Source organism: Apaloderma vittatum, unplaced genomic scaffold, assembly GCF_000703405.1.
Source record: "Apaloderma vittatum isolate BGI_N311 unplaced genomic scaffold, ASM70340v1 scaffold10543, whole genome shotgun sequence".
NCBI lineage: Eukaryota > Metazoa > Chordata > Aves > Trogoniformes > Trogonidae > Apaloderma > Apaloderma vittatum.
Window position 1 is genome coordinate 7023 of NW_009706403.1, and position 15215 is coordinate 22237.

Below are 15215 nucleotides of genomic sequence, written 5' to 3' on the forward strand. Positions count from 1 at the left end.
TGAGAGAATCTTAATTACATATGTCCTCTGAAAAACTGTTTTGTACTGTGTCTAAATTTCTCTAGCAGAATTTTTACTGGTTCTTGCTCACTTCTGTACCAGAATTTCACCTCACTGAGGTCTGGATGGAAGGGGGCTGGTTACCTCAGTGGTTTGAGTGCGGTGCTGACAACAAGGACCAACACCGAGGTCAGAGGTTCAATTCCCGCTCGGTCCCCATGTGTTGCCTGGTCTAGTCGAGAGGTGGCGTCCCTGCCCATGACAGGGAGGTTGGACTCGATGATCTCTAAGGTCCCTTCCAGCCTAGGCCATTCTGTGATTCTATGATGTGGGGGCCAGGATCTTGCTCTGTGCTGCTCAAAGTAAAGCAGCAGTGTTAATGCATGTCAGGACATACACTGTTCTTAGCGAGCCAGCTGTGAGAAAAGCCTCTCCATTGGGACTGTTGCCTCTGCTACATTTATGAATGAGAAAATACAACCTGGATGGACTTTTGCAGTGGCTTTTCAGGATTTTTCAGGATTTTTAAAATCTTTTGTAGCCTGAAATTCTTTTGAATTTTGCTTTGGAACTTAAATTATGACAACTCTATGCAAAAACTAGGAAGCAAGTAGTGACAGTTTACAGATGCTCCCTTTAAAGTGCATGTGTTCATGAATAAATGTGCTGTTGTTGAAAACTCCTTAGTTAGCTGTCTTGGATGAAGTTGTGAGTCTTGCAGATTTTCTAGTATTATGGCAGTAAACATAGTTGATGCTTATTTAACAAGGATTTTCTAACTGAAGCACTGATCTTCAGTTAGATGTGTATTATATGAGTACACGTTATATTTTGTAGCCCACCTTCAGTAATGCTTTAGTTTTCCTGAGTGTCTTCAAGTATTTCTCTTTTTCATAAGGCATGATCTAGTATTCATTGAATTAAAAGAATTCTATCTATGGCAAGCCTAGCTGCCGTGTCCAGTACAGTGTGACCCTCTATGGCAATAATCCCCAAATTCAATGCCTTGCAAAGCTATCAAAATTTATTGTGGCCACAAGCAGTGTTGAATTGTTTGTATGGCTTTAATGCTTTCTTTTAATCTCTGAAAAACTGGTGTAGAGCACTTGGAGATTTCTTTGTCAATTCTTTTTGTATGTACAAATACATATTTAAATCCAAGCCTTTCAAAAAGTTACTTAATCATCAAATTACATTAAGCAATACTCATAAACTTATTCTAGATACTTCTATAGCAGCTTTTGTTTCCTGTTACATAAACCTGAGGAAATGGGTGACTTCTTGTCACTGACAAAGAAATGAAAAGAGCTGTTGACTAGCTCATAGCCTTTGTTCATTATTACCATGCTTGGAGTAGGAAGTGGAAATAGCTGACAGAGTTTCCTTTCTGTACATCTTGCCTTGGTTCTTTGCAATGAAAGAATGCTTATAGCAGTAATTCTTATGTACTGACACATGGCAACTGGTTCTGTACTAATTACTTCACTTTTTCTTTTTACGCAGTCAAGTCCTTCATCTCCAGAGCCAGCAAGTCTTCCAGCAGAAGACCTTAGCACAAACTCCAATGGTCCAAAGCCAGCAGAAATGATGCTAGATGATGACAGAGAAGACCTCTTTGCGGGTAGTTACTCTTTTCTTCTCATGTGTCTGCTTGAACACTTTTCCTGTTAGATTCAAAGAAACGTACTTTTCTGGGAAGAAGGGTTAGAACCTTTTAATCAGTTCGACAATGATCTACAGGTTTTTCTTGTGGGACTTTGTAATGCTACATTAAGTTTGTTTAATGAATACAAGTTTCTCAGTGGTATGTACTATCAGTGCATAGTGTGGCAGTGTTACTTGGTTAGTAATGTGGTTTGCTGACAGTAATAATAGTATTTGTCATTATATAATTAACAAAAATATTCAAGCCTGTGTGTGGAAATATGATGTAAACTGTGTCCGCTTAATAACCATGCAGAATCTCTCCCAGTCTTTTTTACAGTTATAAAGAGAGATAATTGCTGACTGGAATATATTTTCTGGTTTTCTTAAGATTTGTTTTGTTTTAACAAGAAGGTAACAGACTGGCATATAGGAGACCAGTTCTGTCATTTCAGTAGTGCATGATTCTGACTCTCTTACTTGACGGTACTGCATGTTTTGGAGCAAGATATGCAAAAGTTCTCCTAAGTAGTCAGTTAATAGATAACACATTTTTAGTGCTTCATTAGTTAGCTATTACTTTGGTGTTGGTTTTCAGTTATCCTAACATGGGAAATGGTTGTTGTCAGTTACACCTGTAAGAGCCTTAACTATTCAAGAAAGCAGATGTAGTATTTGGAGTATATTATGTACATCAAAATGTGGTTCTGAATGTTGCTTCTTAATACTAATGCTTTTCCTGTTACTACGTATAGAGTGAGTCAGTTGCCAGCCTGATTTGAATACAGTCCTCATCTCATGTTCATTGATTCTCTGACATAATCATTTGAAAAGAAACTATATGCTCTAGTTCAGGGCTATTTTGTATCAGTACATGCCCATTTCCTTTGTTCTGAACTTAGTAATTATATTTGCATGCACTTGAACTTGTATTTGCTGATGATGTGATTAGAATGTATTGACTAGTTTACTAACTCTCTGAAAGTGTTTTAAGGGAAAAAGTGAATGAAGAGTAGAGGAGTAATCTTTCTTCTTTTGCATTTATGTTACCTGATCTTATGACAGGGAGACTATGGGTGCTTTAGCAATAAAGGTTTCTAGTACTGATAATTTGGTTATTTAGCTTCAGTATATAAAGCCTGCTTTTTATAATCATAGAACCACCCCGAATGGATATTTTAGGAAAGCCAATTCTCCTTTAGATTTTAAGAAAAAAGGTGGCCGGAGTAAATACTATGGGGAACCAGACAGAAGGAACAAGTGTTAGTAGCCAGATTGTTTCAGCTGAAATGAATGCTATGAGGAAAACACAGAGAACTGATTTAAAGAGTTTGACTTTTGCAATGGAAGACATTCTCTGAAATGCATGGAGCGCTGAGCTGAAAGCATCTCTAACATAATGCGTATCTAACACAACTAAGACTGGTCTTTAAAAGGTCAATTTATCTACAGACCGAACCTAGTACAAAGTCTCAAAACCTAAGACGGAATATAGCATCTTTTGCAGTATTGTGTTCTAAGCAGAAAGTTTGTGTAATACAGTTAGTGATGACTTTGTATCATTCTCAGCATAGGCTTTCTCAAAAACAATCTGTAGTTTATATTCCAGTGCTGTGCATGCAGAAGTGTAATTTTTTTTTTCTTTCTTAGGACTCTTTTGCTAGACAGTGATGTTAATCCATCTGACTAACTTTCTGACCTGATTTGCAGTGAAAAGAAACAAAGTGAGAGGGCAACATGAGATACCTGTTTTCTTGCTTTCTGCATGATTGCGTAGGCCTGGCTTTCTGTGAAAGCAGGGCTTAATTTGGGAGTGAATGTGACTGTTTTTTTTTTTCTTCAACATGGTGACATGCAAGAGAAACCTATGTTGGCACAGATTATAGAAATACTTAACTGGAGAAATGAGAATAAAGAGAATAAAGCTTTCTAATTCATGTTCTTCTTTCACATTGAATTGTTACACACTGTAAAATCAAGGTAAAGGAAATCCTGTGGGTGGCTCTTGAGAGGAGGGACTCTTGACACCTTGGAAGTGTAGACAATCCTAGTTTTGTGAAAAAGGCAATGGTATACCTCTCTAGCTGTTGTAGGCTTGATAAACCTTTTTTCATTATTCCATCTAGTAATGCAACCTAATAGAAAAGGAAGTGTGGGAGAACAAATTATATGTTTTTTTAGACTTTTTTTGACCTCTTTGCTATTGTGTCTGTGGCAGCTTACAGGATAGTATGTGTAATAAAATGTTTTAGATATTAGTTACCTTTTTTCTGGTGACTTAGAAGTGAATTATTAAAACAGAGTTTGAAAGGTGGAAAAAAATAAGTTTTCCAGCTGTCACTTGAGACCAGTAAACTTTAGTGCTGCATTTGTTACTATTGTGGCTCTTGGTTCTATCTTACTGAACCCACTTAAGGACTTTCACCCTTAGGATAAAGGTCAGCATGTTGACTGTTTGGCCGAAAAAAATTTACTTTAACTTGCAGAGCTCTTAGATGATAGACCATAATGTTCAGGGCTCCCAATGAAGTAGTATTAAAGGGTATCTTGAGGGACTTTTGGAGCCTTAAAACCTGTCTGTCCATAAGGTTTTACTACAGAAAAATAGATGTTAAAATAGCCTGCAGAAATGTGGTATGAACTGCCTGCACAGGACATAGCTGTCGTGCCTTCTGCCTCTAGTGCTCGTAGATGATGAGCAGGTCTGGGAAGTTACATGAGTACGCTGTCACCATTTTCAGAAAAATAGAAAATTATAATTTTTCCTCTCATCTAGTCTGGTAAAAGATTACTTTTTATGGTTTTATGGTGTTGTTTTTTCAGCTCTGAAAGGTGTTTAGATATGGATCATCTACTGTGTCTTGGGCAAAAGTCAATGTTTTGTGATGATGAGAGGATGATATTTATTTTTCTTGGGTTTTTGGCTTAGTTTTATTCAGGTGATTATAGGTTTGTCATAGGCATTTTTCCTGAGGGTTGATACAGAAAAGGAGATGCTAGTTCTGTGGACCAGGCAAGATGTTGTTTTAAGCCCAACTGAACAGCAAAAAGTTTCTAGCTGATTGTGTCTAATAGGCTTTTGTCATGTGGTGCATCTGATCAGGAGAGTTTGATTGCAGATGCCTTCCTGCTTTTCAGAAACTGGTTGTTCAGTTCTAGGTCTCTTCTGCAAGAAACAAATGCACAGAAACGTGTGAACCTACAGTTTTGAAGTCAGAAAAGTGCTTTATTAGTAGCTGGCTCTTCTGTTAAAACTCTCTACATTCCCACTAAGATTATCCTTAGTACCCCTGGTATAGTAGTAAAGGTCTAGGGCTGTAGCTTAGGTGTAGTAGTCCTGAAAGTCAGTTCTAATAGAATATCTGTCTCTGAAATAATGCTGCACCTGAAGAAGCCTTTTTAATAACTTGTCCTCTGTTCTGGACAACCATTTCTACTTCGGTTTACTTCCACATTTAGGTGATTACCTGAGTAAACTTGGGAAGATAATAAGCCAATGTAAACACTCAAGCAATGTCAGAATGTTAGAGGTCTGACATTTAGAAGTGTGACCAGTGAAAAATGAGCTGCTAGTGAGGAGTTGCAAACTTGCATTTTCCAAGATGATGTTTGACAAATACTGGTGTTGAAAAGTAAAGAAATAAGAGCTGTCTGCTGAGATTGAGCCCCATGCTTGAGTGCTGATAGAAACTTGGTGTAGTTGGCTGCAGAATGTCAATTAAGCATAAATAGTTGTCTTCTGCAGCAGGCTGAGATGTTTTCATGTTCTTTGGAGCTAAGCATTTTAACAGTGATCCATAACAAAGACTGGTTATGGATTGTCAAGTAGATATTTATGTGTAGAAATCTTAACAGCATTTGATTGGTAGGAGTGCTTAATCTGTGCTGATAACTGCCATAGCTGAGTGAGTGTTGTATCTCAATGTTTTCCTCCTAAAAGTTGGGCTGGGCAGTTGCCTCTCTTTATGCAAGAAGAGCTGATGCTTTTTAGAACTTCCCAGGAAATCAAGACATCTAGATTTCATTTTTCATGCGAATACTAGTACAGAATATTTAAAAAAAAAACCCACTCTGCAAAACCATAACCTAATACTTAAGTTTTCAGAGGAAAATCTAAAATGAAAATGTCAAGGAAATGTTTCTGAAAGTGCCATAGTTGCTACTCTGAAGCCTACCAAATTAATCTTTCCATGAAAAATCCCCACATAGAACCAGCAGAATTGTCAGGGAAACTTTTTAATCTAGACCATGTGATCTAATTCCTTGAAGTGAGAGAATGCATGTAAGAAGCATAAATGGCAGAGTTCATCAACACAAATCTCTTTCTTGAAAAACAGTCCATCTGCTTAAGTACTACTCAAATACTGCAGTTCTGGGGGGGAAAAAGTAGCTGAAAAGCGTAAGAGCATGCTGTTGTTATATAAAGCTAATACTTCTTTCTGCCTTCAGAATCTTTTAATACTTTTGTTTCAAACAGTGAGTGTAATATTCCTGTCTCTGTCCTGCTTGATCCCATCGCCCTGTTCCACTCTTTTGTGTTTCGCTCTTCTAGATTTACATAATATCTGGGATGCATGCAAACTTAGGGGTTAGAGGTAACAGGAGGGAGGATGGTGTAACTTCTTCCATTTTCCTAAAAAAACTGACCTGCTATCAAACAAACTGATACTATTTTCTCTAAGTTCCTCCAGGAAAACAAAAAAGGTAGGTAGCACTTTAAAAAATTTGCTCATGCCCAACCAACCTGGGATCGCACAGTTTTAAAAATGCTGGTGTGGATGAAATCTAATGCTGCTGGTCTTGCCGAAAGGAAGCGTTTATGCCTTTCCAACTGCTTGTTCCTGCCGCTTTCTGTTTTACGGAAATAATGGACCAGCTTAACGGTAGTTTCAGCAGTTTGCTGAGCGGTAGCAGGAGGCCAGTCCTGGTTGGAGTTCATGTGGTACACAGCCTAGATCAGTTCATGAAACTAATGGATGTGTGGATACAGTTAAGAAAAACTAGGAAAGAGGGTGCTTCTGTTTCATCTGATAGCAGTTCAGGTTTGTTACATTGATTTCACACTTTTTTTCATTAAGTCATACTTTCACAGTTGCAGGAATGTTTTCTCAGCTGATAAATCTGTGTGCTTTGAATTATTTCATGACTCGTTTTATAAGCTTCTCTAAATTTTGAAGGTACAGAGAGGAAATCAGAGGTGATTAATGGTTTGTTTTGCAAACATGTGCTGGAATACAGCTGGTGATTGAAAAAGGAGGAATTGAAGTGCAATGGCTTTATTTCAGAATTTTTATATGTGTATGATAGTATATATAACATATTATGTTACATCCACATATATTTTTTTTCCTAAGAAATGTTTCTGTGAAACAGTCACTTGTATACATATATATGTTGGATGCTGTTAGTCACCAGAGTAGAGAACTACCTCTTTTTAACATTTAAATGTTGTTGTACCAGTTTAAAAGCTTTTTTTTTTTTTTTTTTGCAACTGCCTCAGCATTACTTCTCCCCTGATGTGAGGTTTTGAATTAAAGTTCTCTATGGTTTAAGGCACAATATCATTCCTGTGGCATTTGAAGGCGGGAAGCATCAGCAGGATTCTTCAGAAGGATTTAACATTAAGAATAAAGCATCTTTCCAAAGAAAGGTTTTAGATAATCTTTGTTCATATTAAAAATGAAGAATATAAAAAGGTGCTGCGGAAATCTGTACTTTGAGTTAGGAAGAGCATTGCCATCAAGTTGAGGGAAGTGATCATGCCCCTCTGCTCAGCCCTGCTGAGGCCACACCTGGAGTGCTGAGTCCATGTTTCATCTACCTGATACAGGAGAGGCATGGACAGACAAGAGAGGCCAGTGCTTCGCCATGAAGATGATGAAGGGCATGAAGTGTACATTGTACAAGTAGAGACTGAGAGAGCTGGGGCTATTCAGCCTGGAGAAGAGCAGACTTGGAGGAGGAATCCTACAATGTACATAAGTACCCGATCGGAAAGAATAGAGAAGAGGGAGCCACGCTTTTTAGTGGTGCGCAGTGACAATGCCCAAGACGCAATGGCCCGATTTGAAATATGGGTAATATATAAGAAAAAAACCCAAAAGGTTGGTTATTAATAGTGAGGATGGTCAAACACTGACAAAGGTTGTTCAAGGTGGAGGTAGATGCTCCATTTCTGGAGATGCTGAGAAGCCATCTAGACGTAGCTCAGAGCAGCCTGCCCCTAGCTTTCTTGAGCAGAGGGCTTAGACTAGATGACCTGCAGAGTTCCTTTCCAAGTTCAGCAGTTCTGTCATATACTCCAGAACGAAATGATGACAGCAAACTTGCTCATCCTCAAGCCAAAATGAGCGTTTGATTCAAACCAGGTTAGGGCTTGGTGACCTTGATGTTTGTTTTTCAGTTTATTTTGAGTTTCAATATTAAATAAAATTCAGACATGTAGTCATTTTAATCCCTGAAACAGAGAAGTGTGATTTTGTTTATTTATGAAAAGCATCAAGGATTGGCAAAAAAAGTGTTACAGAATGAAGGAAAATAGAATTGACTAATAGAAGATCACTAAGTGGCAGCAGGGATAAAGCTGAGTGATTTTTATATATTGATTATGAAATACCATAATAGTACTTCTTGCACTAATAAATTATATGGTCGATTGGGTGCTATTTCCAGTTCTCTTTTTATCTTGGAGTAGATGACAGGCTGCTCTGGAGAAGCAAACAATCCTACGCAGGGCAAAAATCAGACTTTTTTAATGCAGAATATAATTATTTCATTAATTTTAAAGTAGATCTGATCTTTAAAACTCCTCTTTTTTTAACCATTGAGTAAGGACTAGTTTTATTAATTAGTATACCTTTTTGGAAGCTTTGTATGACGTGTGGTGGATCTGTTTTAGTGCCTTTTTACCTGTTTGGTAAAGTGTTTGCGACAGGGAAGTCTAGTTCGTAACAAGACTTGGGTTAGTTGGGTAGTCAATTTTGGTATCAAATGACTGTTCTGTGGTCAGTGTTATCTTTTGAGGAACTAGAATTCTTGAAAGTGCACATATAGCAAAACCCACAGCATTAGTTATTTAAACTGGAATGGGAACTTGTGTATACTCAGGAAGTGTGTAGTTTACCTGTGGCCAAAACCAGTTAGTGAAGGAAAGCATGTGTGATACGTAAGGCAGAGATTTACATCCTCTGTAAAGAACTCTCTACAGTCTGAAGAAAGTATTCAGTCTCTAGTGAACTGGTTTCAGCCCTAAAGAGACTGAAGACAGGTAGAAACTAAAGATCTTAGGAGTCTGAATGTCTCACCTGCTGATTTTGCAGGTTGTGGGCTTTTGACAGGGACAGGGGTGTATTATGGTTGTGTAACTTCATTTAACATATGGCTTGGTCTGCTCAGTTATCAGCCTATATGGCTAAATTGGCTCTTGTCCAGAATGCAAAACCATAAATTGGTACAGGTGCTGAAAAAGAGCTGCTGGCGTGGTAAGAAAAATTCATTAGTTTTAACAATATCACATGCAGAAGTAAGTGACTTATCATTTGTGGCTACCCTAAAAGACTCTTTACCTAACAGGGTATTTTTTAAAAAAAAAAAAAATCCAAAATTAATTCTACTTTAACCCATTATGCACTATAAGCTCAAATGTCACATCTAGTTTTAGCTATGCGTTGAAAGAAATTTTCTGGCACGAACGGATATTACTCAGAGATGATCTTACCAAACTTGTGTATCATCATTTTTTAGCATGTGTGTTTATATTTGTGATGCATATCCATCTTTATTGCACAAAAACTTCTTTGCTAATTCAAAATGTTTATCTAGAAGCAACGGAAGAAGTTTCATTGGACAGTCCAGAGAGGGATCCAATACTTTCACCAGAACCTACTCCTGCAATCACTCCTGTAACACCTACTACATTAGTAGCTCCCAGAGTGGAATCAAAAAGCGTAACAGCCCCTGTGATTTTTGATAGATCCAGAGAAGAGGTACGCAGTAAACTTTTTAAAAAAACAGACTAGATATTTCCATAATTTAAGTTTTTTCTTCTTTTAAAATGACAGTTCCTAAACATTGAATCACAGGATCATCCTATGCTAAGGGAAAGTATGTAAAAAAAACCCCGAAACTATTCTATTTTGCATATAGCATTTAGTGTGAATTTGACTTAGGAAAATACTGTAAGAATTCATTACTTGGGTGTATTGGAGATCTGTAGTATGAGGAGTCAGAAACCCCATTCCTTCAGAATAGATGTTGTAAACCCCTTACTAGCATGTTACAGGTTCCAGCTTGGATTTCTGAACCTGTTGTTGATAGCGAAGTGGAGGAAGTCGTTTTTAGCTTTATCTTGCATGCTAACAAACAACTGGGGCTAATGGTAATTTTAACATTTCTATTTATGTTTGGCATTCCATTCAAAGCCTGAGTATTGTCGAATGCCATTCATTCTGGAATGTTCTTTCACTAGACAGCACCTCTGCTAAATGAGTTTGTGAACAAGACTTTACTGTGACTTGGTGATGGCTGATTGCCAAGATACTGCAAGATGGCATTTTACTCTGATTTTCAGCCCTTGTAGGGATGATGGTCCCTTCTGTCATGGTGTTTCTTACAATCTCTATTTTTGGCACACTTATGTATATTACGTGAAAGATTATGAATTTCTGCATGATTAAAGCTCAGGCAAGTATCAGAAAATTTTGTTACTTTTCCCTTCCCAAGCTCTTCAGCTACAGATACATTAGTAAAAAGGAATATCTGTCCTTTGATTAGAAATTTATAGTAACATTGCAGATGAGAGTGGTTTTTGAACCAAAGTATCTGCTGGCATTGTAGGAGATACAGTGAACATACCCCTAAGATAAATGCTAACTGAAAATGTTGAGACCAGCAGGTCGTCGGAAAAGGCTGCCGTACTAAAAGCTTCTGCAGGAAGGGTTAAAGCTGAAATCATAGAATCATTTAGGCTAGAGAACACCTCTATGATCAAGACTAATTGTAAACCTAACACTGCCAACTCCACCACTTGAACTTTGTTGCAGTGACAATTAATGTTAGAAGTTACATTCACTTAACACTGGTGGGTCTGGAAGGGTTTTTTAATTATATGTACATAGTGACTTTTCCTCCTCATCTCTCTGCACCTTCATTCTTGTGACCATGCATAATACGAATTCACATGACCTTGGTAAATATGGTGTATCTTTTCCCTAGATTGAAGAGGAAGCAAATGGAGATTTGTTTGATATAGAAATCAATGTATCAGACCCAGAGAAAGTTGGTAAGTTCCTTGAGCCTAGTAAGTTGGGTCTTAGACTGGCTTATCCCTTGAAGATTATTCTGAGATTTCTGATTCAGTTATTTATACATGATTTCTTACTCAATTATCTTTTGGCAGTTTTTAGTTTCTAAAAGGAAAGGTATTTAATGTATATTTTGGAATAAAAAGTGTGTGGAGGGATTTAAAATAACTTGCTCTGAGATAAGCATCTTAACTTTTTTACAGGAGATGGCATGAATGCTTATATGGCATACAGAGTAACAACAAAGGTAACTAGTGCTACAAATATTTGCAGATAACTTTGTAGCGTAGCTGAGTAGATAGATCAGTAATTTGTAACATTTTATTATTTTTTTAAGACGTCGCTTTCCATGTTCCACAAAAATGAATTCTCTGTTAAAAGAAGATTCAGTGATTTTCTTGGCTTGCACAGCAAACTGGCAACAAAGTACATGCATATTGGTTACATTGTGCCTCCAGCTCCAGAAAAAAGTATTGTAGGTAAGTGTAGTTCCTGTAAGGGAAATGTAAGTGTGCCATTGAAGTACTGCAATGCAAATTAAGTATTTTAACACTGTAATGCAAATTAAGTGTTTTAATACCTGTTGGGTTTGTAGAATAAATACTTCTCTGCACAGCTGTTACTTACTACTTTCAGGCGGTCCAAACTATTAAATACTTTTCCTGTTCTGTGTTTTTAAAAAAGTTCGTATTGAATTGGAAAGATATGTACTGTCCTCTTCCAAACTCAGAAGGACATTTGTTGTAATACAGGGCCTTCTGTTTCTTATCTATCATTCTTTCTTCACCGGTGCCCTTCAAGAGCTGATTAATCTATCAAAGAAAGATGTTAAATGAAAGTTTATTTTTAACTTTTGCTGTTATCAGTTGCCTGGAATATACAGAGCTTCATATGTACTCTGCCTCTCTAATGCTTTAGTCTGTTTCTTTTGGTCATAGTGAACACTAAAACTTCTCAAGCGTTTTCCGAATTAGAACTTTGAAGAATTAGCTTGAGTGATGCTAGTCTTCATGAAGGCCTTGACGGATCAGATCTTTTCGTCCTGAACTAAGCAGCATGTCTAATGAATTGAAGCAAGTTCAGTTCTTTCAAAATAACTAAACATTTAAAACGGTAAACTGTTGAAGTCTTTTGACTTACACATGTAAATAAGTGATGCAATTCTAGAATGTGGTTGATATATAGGGAGTAGTAGGACATTTTTTTTTTTCAGTATTTTAGTCAGTAAAGCTAATCAGACCAGCAGCTTTTCACTTAAATAAGAGTAGGCAGAGTGAATAGATGTAGGCAGAAGAAAGCTTGGGAAAGTCATGTTTTAAGTTCTGTGGAAAAGCACGGCATTTTTCAGTCTGTAAGACTGAAAATTTGTGTAGTTCTTAAAAGTAATATATGATTTTGTAATAACCAATTTTTCATATAACAAAAATAAGTTTAATTACAAATGTTAATGGGGCTTATAAAGATGGAATGAAGCTTCTATTCATGCCTTTTGGATGATACAACATTTAGGGCACTTATGACAGTGTGCAATTACATGGAAATGTAGTACTTTTCTCACAGTCAAACTCATCTGCAAGGCAAAGCTTGACCTGAATTTCAGATATCGAACTAAACTGGCATAAATATTGATACACCTGAGAGTGCTCAAAATGGTGGGACTTAACTGCAGTGTAAGCAAGCACTGGCTGTCAGTTAAAATCCTTGTATAGAGACTTTGAGCTACAGATAAGTTGGGAAAGTTCACAGACTCTGTGTGACATTTTCTACAGAGCGTGAAACTCCTACTTTAAACTTGAACTTGCACAGGTTGTATTCAGTTCCCTGCAAAAATATGTAGTCCATGCATTTCTAGTTCTGGAGAAGATAAGTACTTCTAGGCTAATTTAAAATGAAGCATCTTAAAGTGGCACAGAACTGACAGAGCAGGAATATACTATAAGTAGAAATCAGATGTTTGAACTGTATCATAACGTACTTCTCCTGTGTTTTAGGAAATGAGAATCATTATGAATGTTCAGTGTTTCATGATGGTTTTGATAGGACTTGGATTCCTAAGCTCTCACTTTGGGTCTTTAGCATGAAAAATATTGACCTCAGTCTGACAGTTTTAGATGTCTTCTGTTATCGAGATTGAATGTATTTCCCATACCATCAGTAACTCTGGCATCCCTGTCATAGTTTTTTGACTGCTCTTGACTTGGACAGAGGAAGCAATGTAGAGCTGCTGTCCTGGTTTGAGCTAAACAGAACCAATTCTGTTCAGTGATTTTACTTCTCAGCTCAGGCTCCTCTAAGAGGATGCTCTTTCTGAAGTTCACAGCATGTTTTTGCAGACAGTGCTACTAGCAGGGATAACACCTGATGTTTACAGTTACTGCCTGAGACTGGGATGCAGAAAGGCTCTTGCTTATATATAGTGACCAGAGTCACTACAGGAGCAAATCTTTTATGCCATGTCAGGGTTGCTGAGAAGTAAGAGGGATCACAAGAAAGTAAAAAGATGACACCTCTGGTGAGGAGCAGACAGGACAGGTGACCCAAACCTGACCAACAAAGTATTCCCTACCATAAATAGGGTATTGGATATGAAGCTGAGGGATCACAGGAGTTAGGCCCTGTTTTTCAATGGCTGGCATCTGAGGAAGACTCTGTCCATCCTTCTACCTTTGATCCTGATCTGAGTTTCCAAATCCAGCTCCTGAGTCCAGCTCCTGTGTCCGATTCCCCTCTGCAGCTGAGCCTGGGACTTCCTCCAGTGCTGCCTACTCGGCAGAATCAGTGGGGATTGCTATTGGAAGAGGAGTTGGGTTCGATATTGGTTCTATATATAGTTGTATTTATTTTATTATTTCCATTATTTTCTTTGTAGTGCTATTAGTGATTCATTAAAGCTGGTTTAATTTTCTTTTCCAGTCCATAAGTCTTTCTGCCTTATTCTTGTTTCCTTTCCTGTTTTCAAGGGGAGAGGGGTTAATAGAGGGCATCTGTCATTTGTTTAGTGGCTGGGTCAGGCATAACCCTTGACAGCTGGATATGTTTTATTCTGCTGATTTTATTCTCTGTTGAGTTTGTAGTTGTTCCTATGCTTCAGAATTTTCAGAGCTGGTTAGTTTGTCTTAGCTGACTAAAAAATTCTTAGTTTTAGAACTTAAAAAAATAAATAGAATGAAAACATTGATAACTAGCTTACCAGTTAACAGGCTTATGACCTGACATTTATTTTCCTACTCTACTCTGTTTGGATATCTCTTTTATTCTGCTGAACATGAGTGACCAGTAAGACTCTAGTCTTCATTTAGATTTTGTTAATAAATGCAAATTAAACTAGTTACGTATATTACAGGAAACGGCATATTTCACGGAGCTGCTTTCACAAAACAGTGCAGCATGCACCGTTAATGTTTATTCAGTTCCTCTGGAGTTCTTTTGAAACTGTAATTTGAAATAAATAGATAAGCTTGGGTGAGCTTTATCTTTTAGTTACATCAGTTACATTAATGATTTATATATGATAAAATAAAATCAATGTGATGCTATTTTTTTTCAAAGGCATGACCAAAGTTAAAGTAGGCAAGGAAGATTCTTCATCTACTGAGTTTGTTGAGAAAAGAAGAGCAGCTCTGGAAAGGTAATGTATGTATCTAACTATGACTTGTTTAGACTCAAGATGACTTGTAGTACATTCCATGTGCTCTGGGAGCTACAGGCCTGTCAGCCTGACCTCAGTGCCTGGCAAGGTTATGGAGCAGATCATCCTGAGTGCAATCAAACAGCATGTAGGAGACAACCAGGGGATCAGGCCCAGCCTGCATGGGCATAGGAAAGGAAGGTCCTGCCTGACCAATCTCATCTCTTCCTATGACTGGATGACCCATCTAGTGGATGAGGGAAAAGCTGTGGATGTGGTTTACCTCCAGTTCAGCAAAGCCTTTGACAGTCTCCCACAACATCCTCCTGGAAAAGCTGGCAGCCCATGGCTTGGACAGTTGCACCCTTCACTGGGTTAAAAACTGGCTGGATGGCTGGGCCCAGAGTGGTGGTGAATGGTGCTGCATCCAGTTGGCATCCGGTGACCAGTGGTATTCCCCAGAGGTCAGTGATGGGCCCAGTCCTACTCAGTATCTTTATTGCTGACCTGGATGAGGGGATTGAATCTACCCTTAGTAAGTTTGCAGATGACACCCAACTGGGGGAGATTGTCGATCTGCTGGAGGGTAGGAATGCACTGCAGAGAGACTTGGACAGGCTGGGTCGATGGGCCAAGGCCAA

The 15215-nt window shown here is 37.9% G+C and overlaps 1 protein-coding gene across 1 annotated transcript; it reads left to right on the forward strand.

Annotated features, from left to right (window-relative positions):
- Nucleotides 1-1506: 1506 nt before the first annotated feature.
- On the forward strand, nt 1507-14578 carry LOC104271180 (sorting nexin-2-like). The gene is made up of 6 exons (XM_009865778.1): nt 1507-1621; nt 9466-9629; nt 10858-10924; nt 11150-11193; nt 11284-11425; nt 14496-14578. Exons 1-6 carry the CDS (start codon nt 1585-1587, stop codon nt 14576-14578), a joined length of 537 nt encoding a protein of 178 aa, XP_009864080.1. The 5' UTR covers nt 1507-1584.
- Nucleotides 14579-15215: the final 637 nt, after the last annotated feature.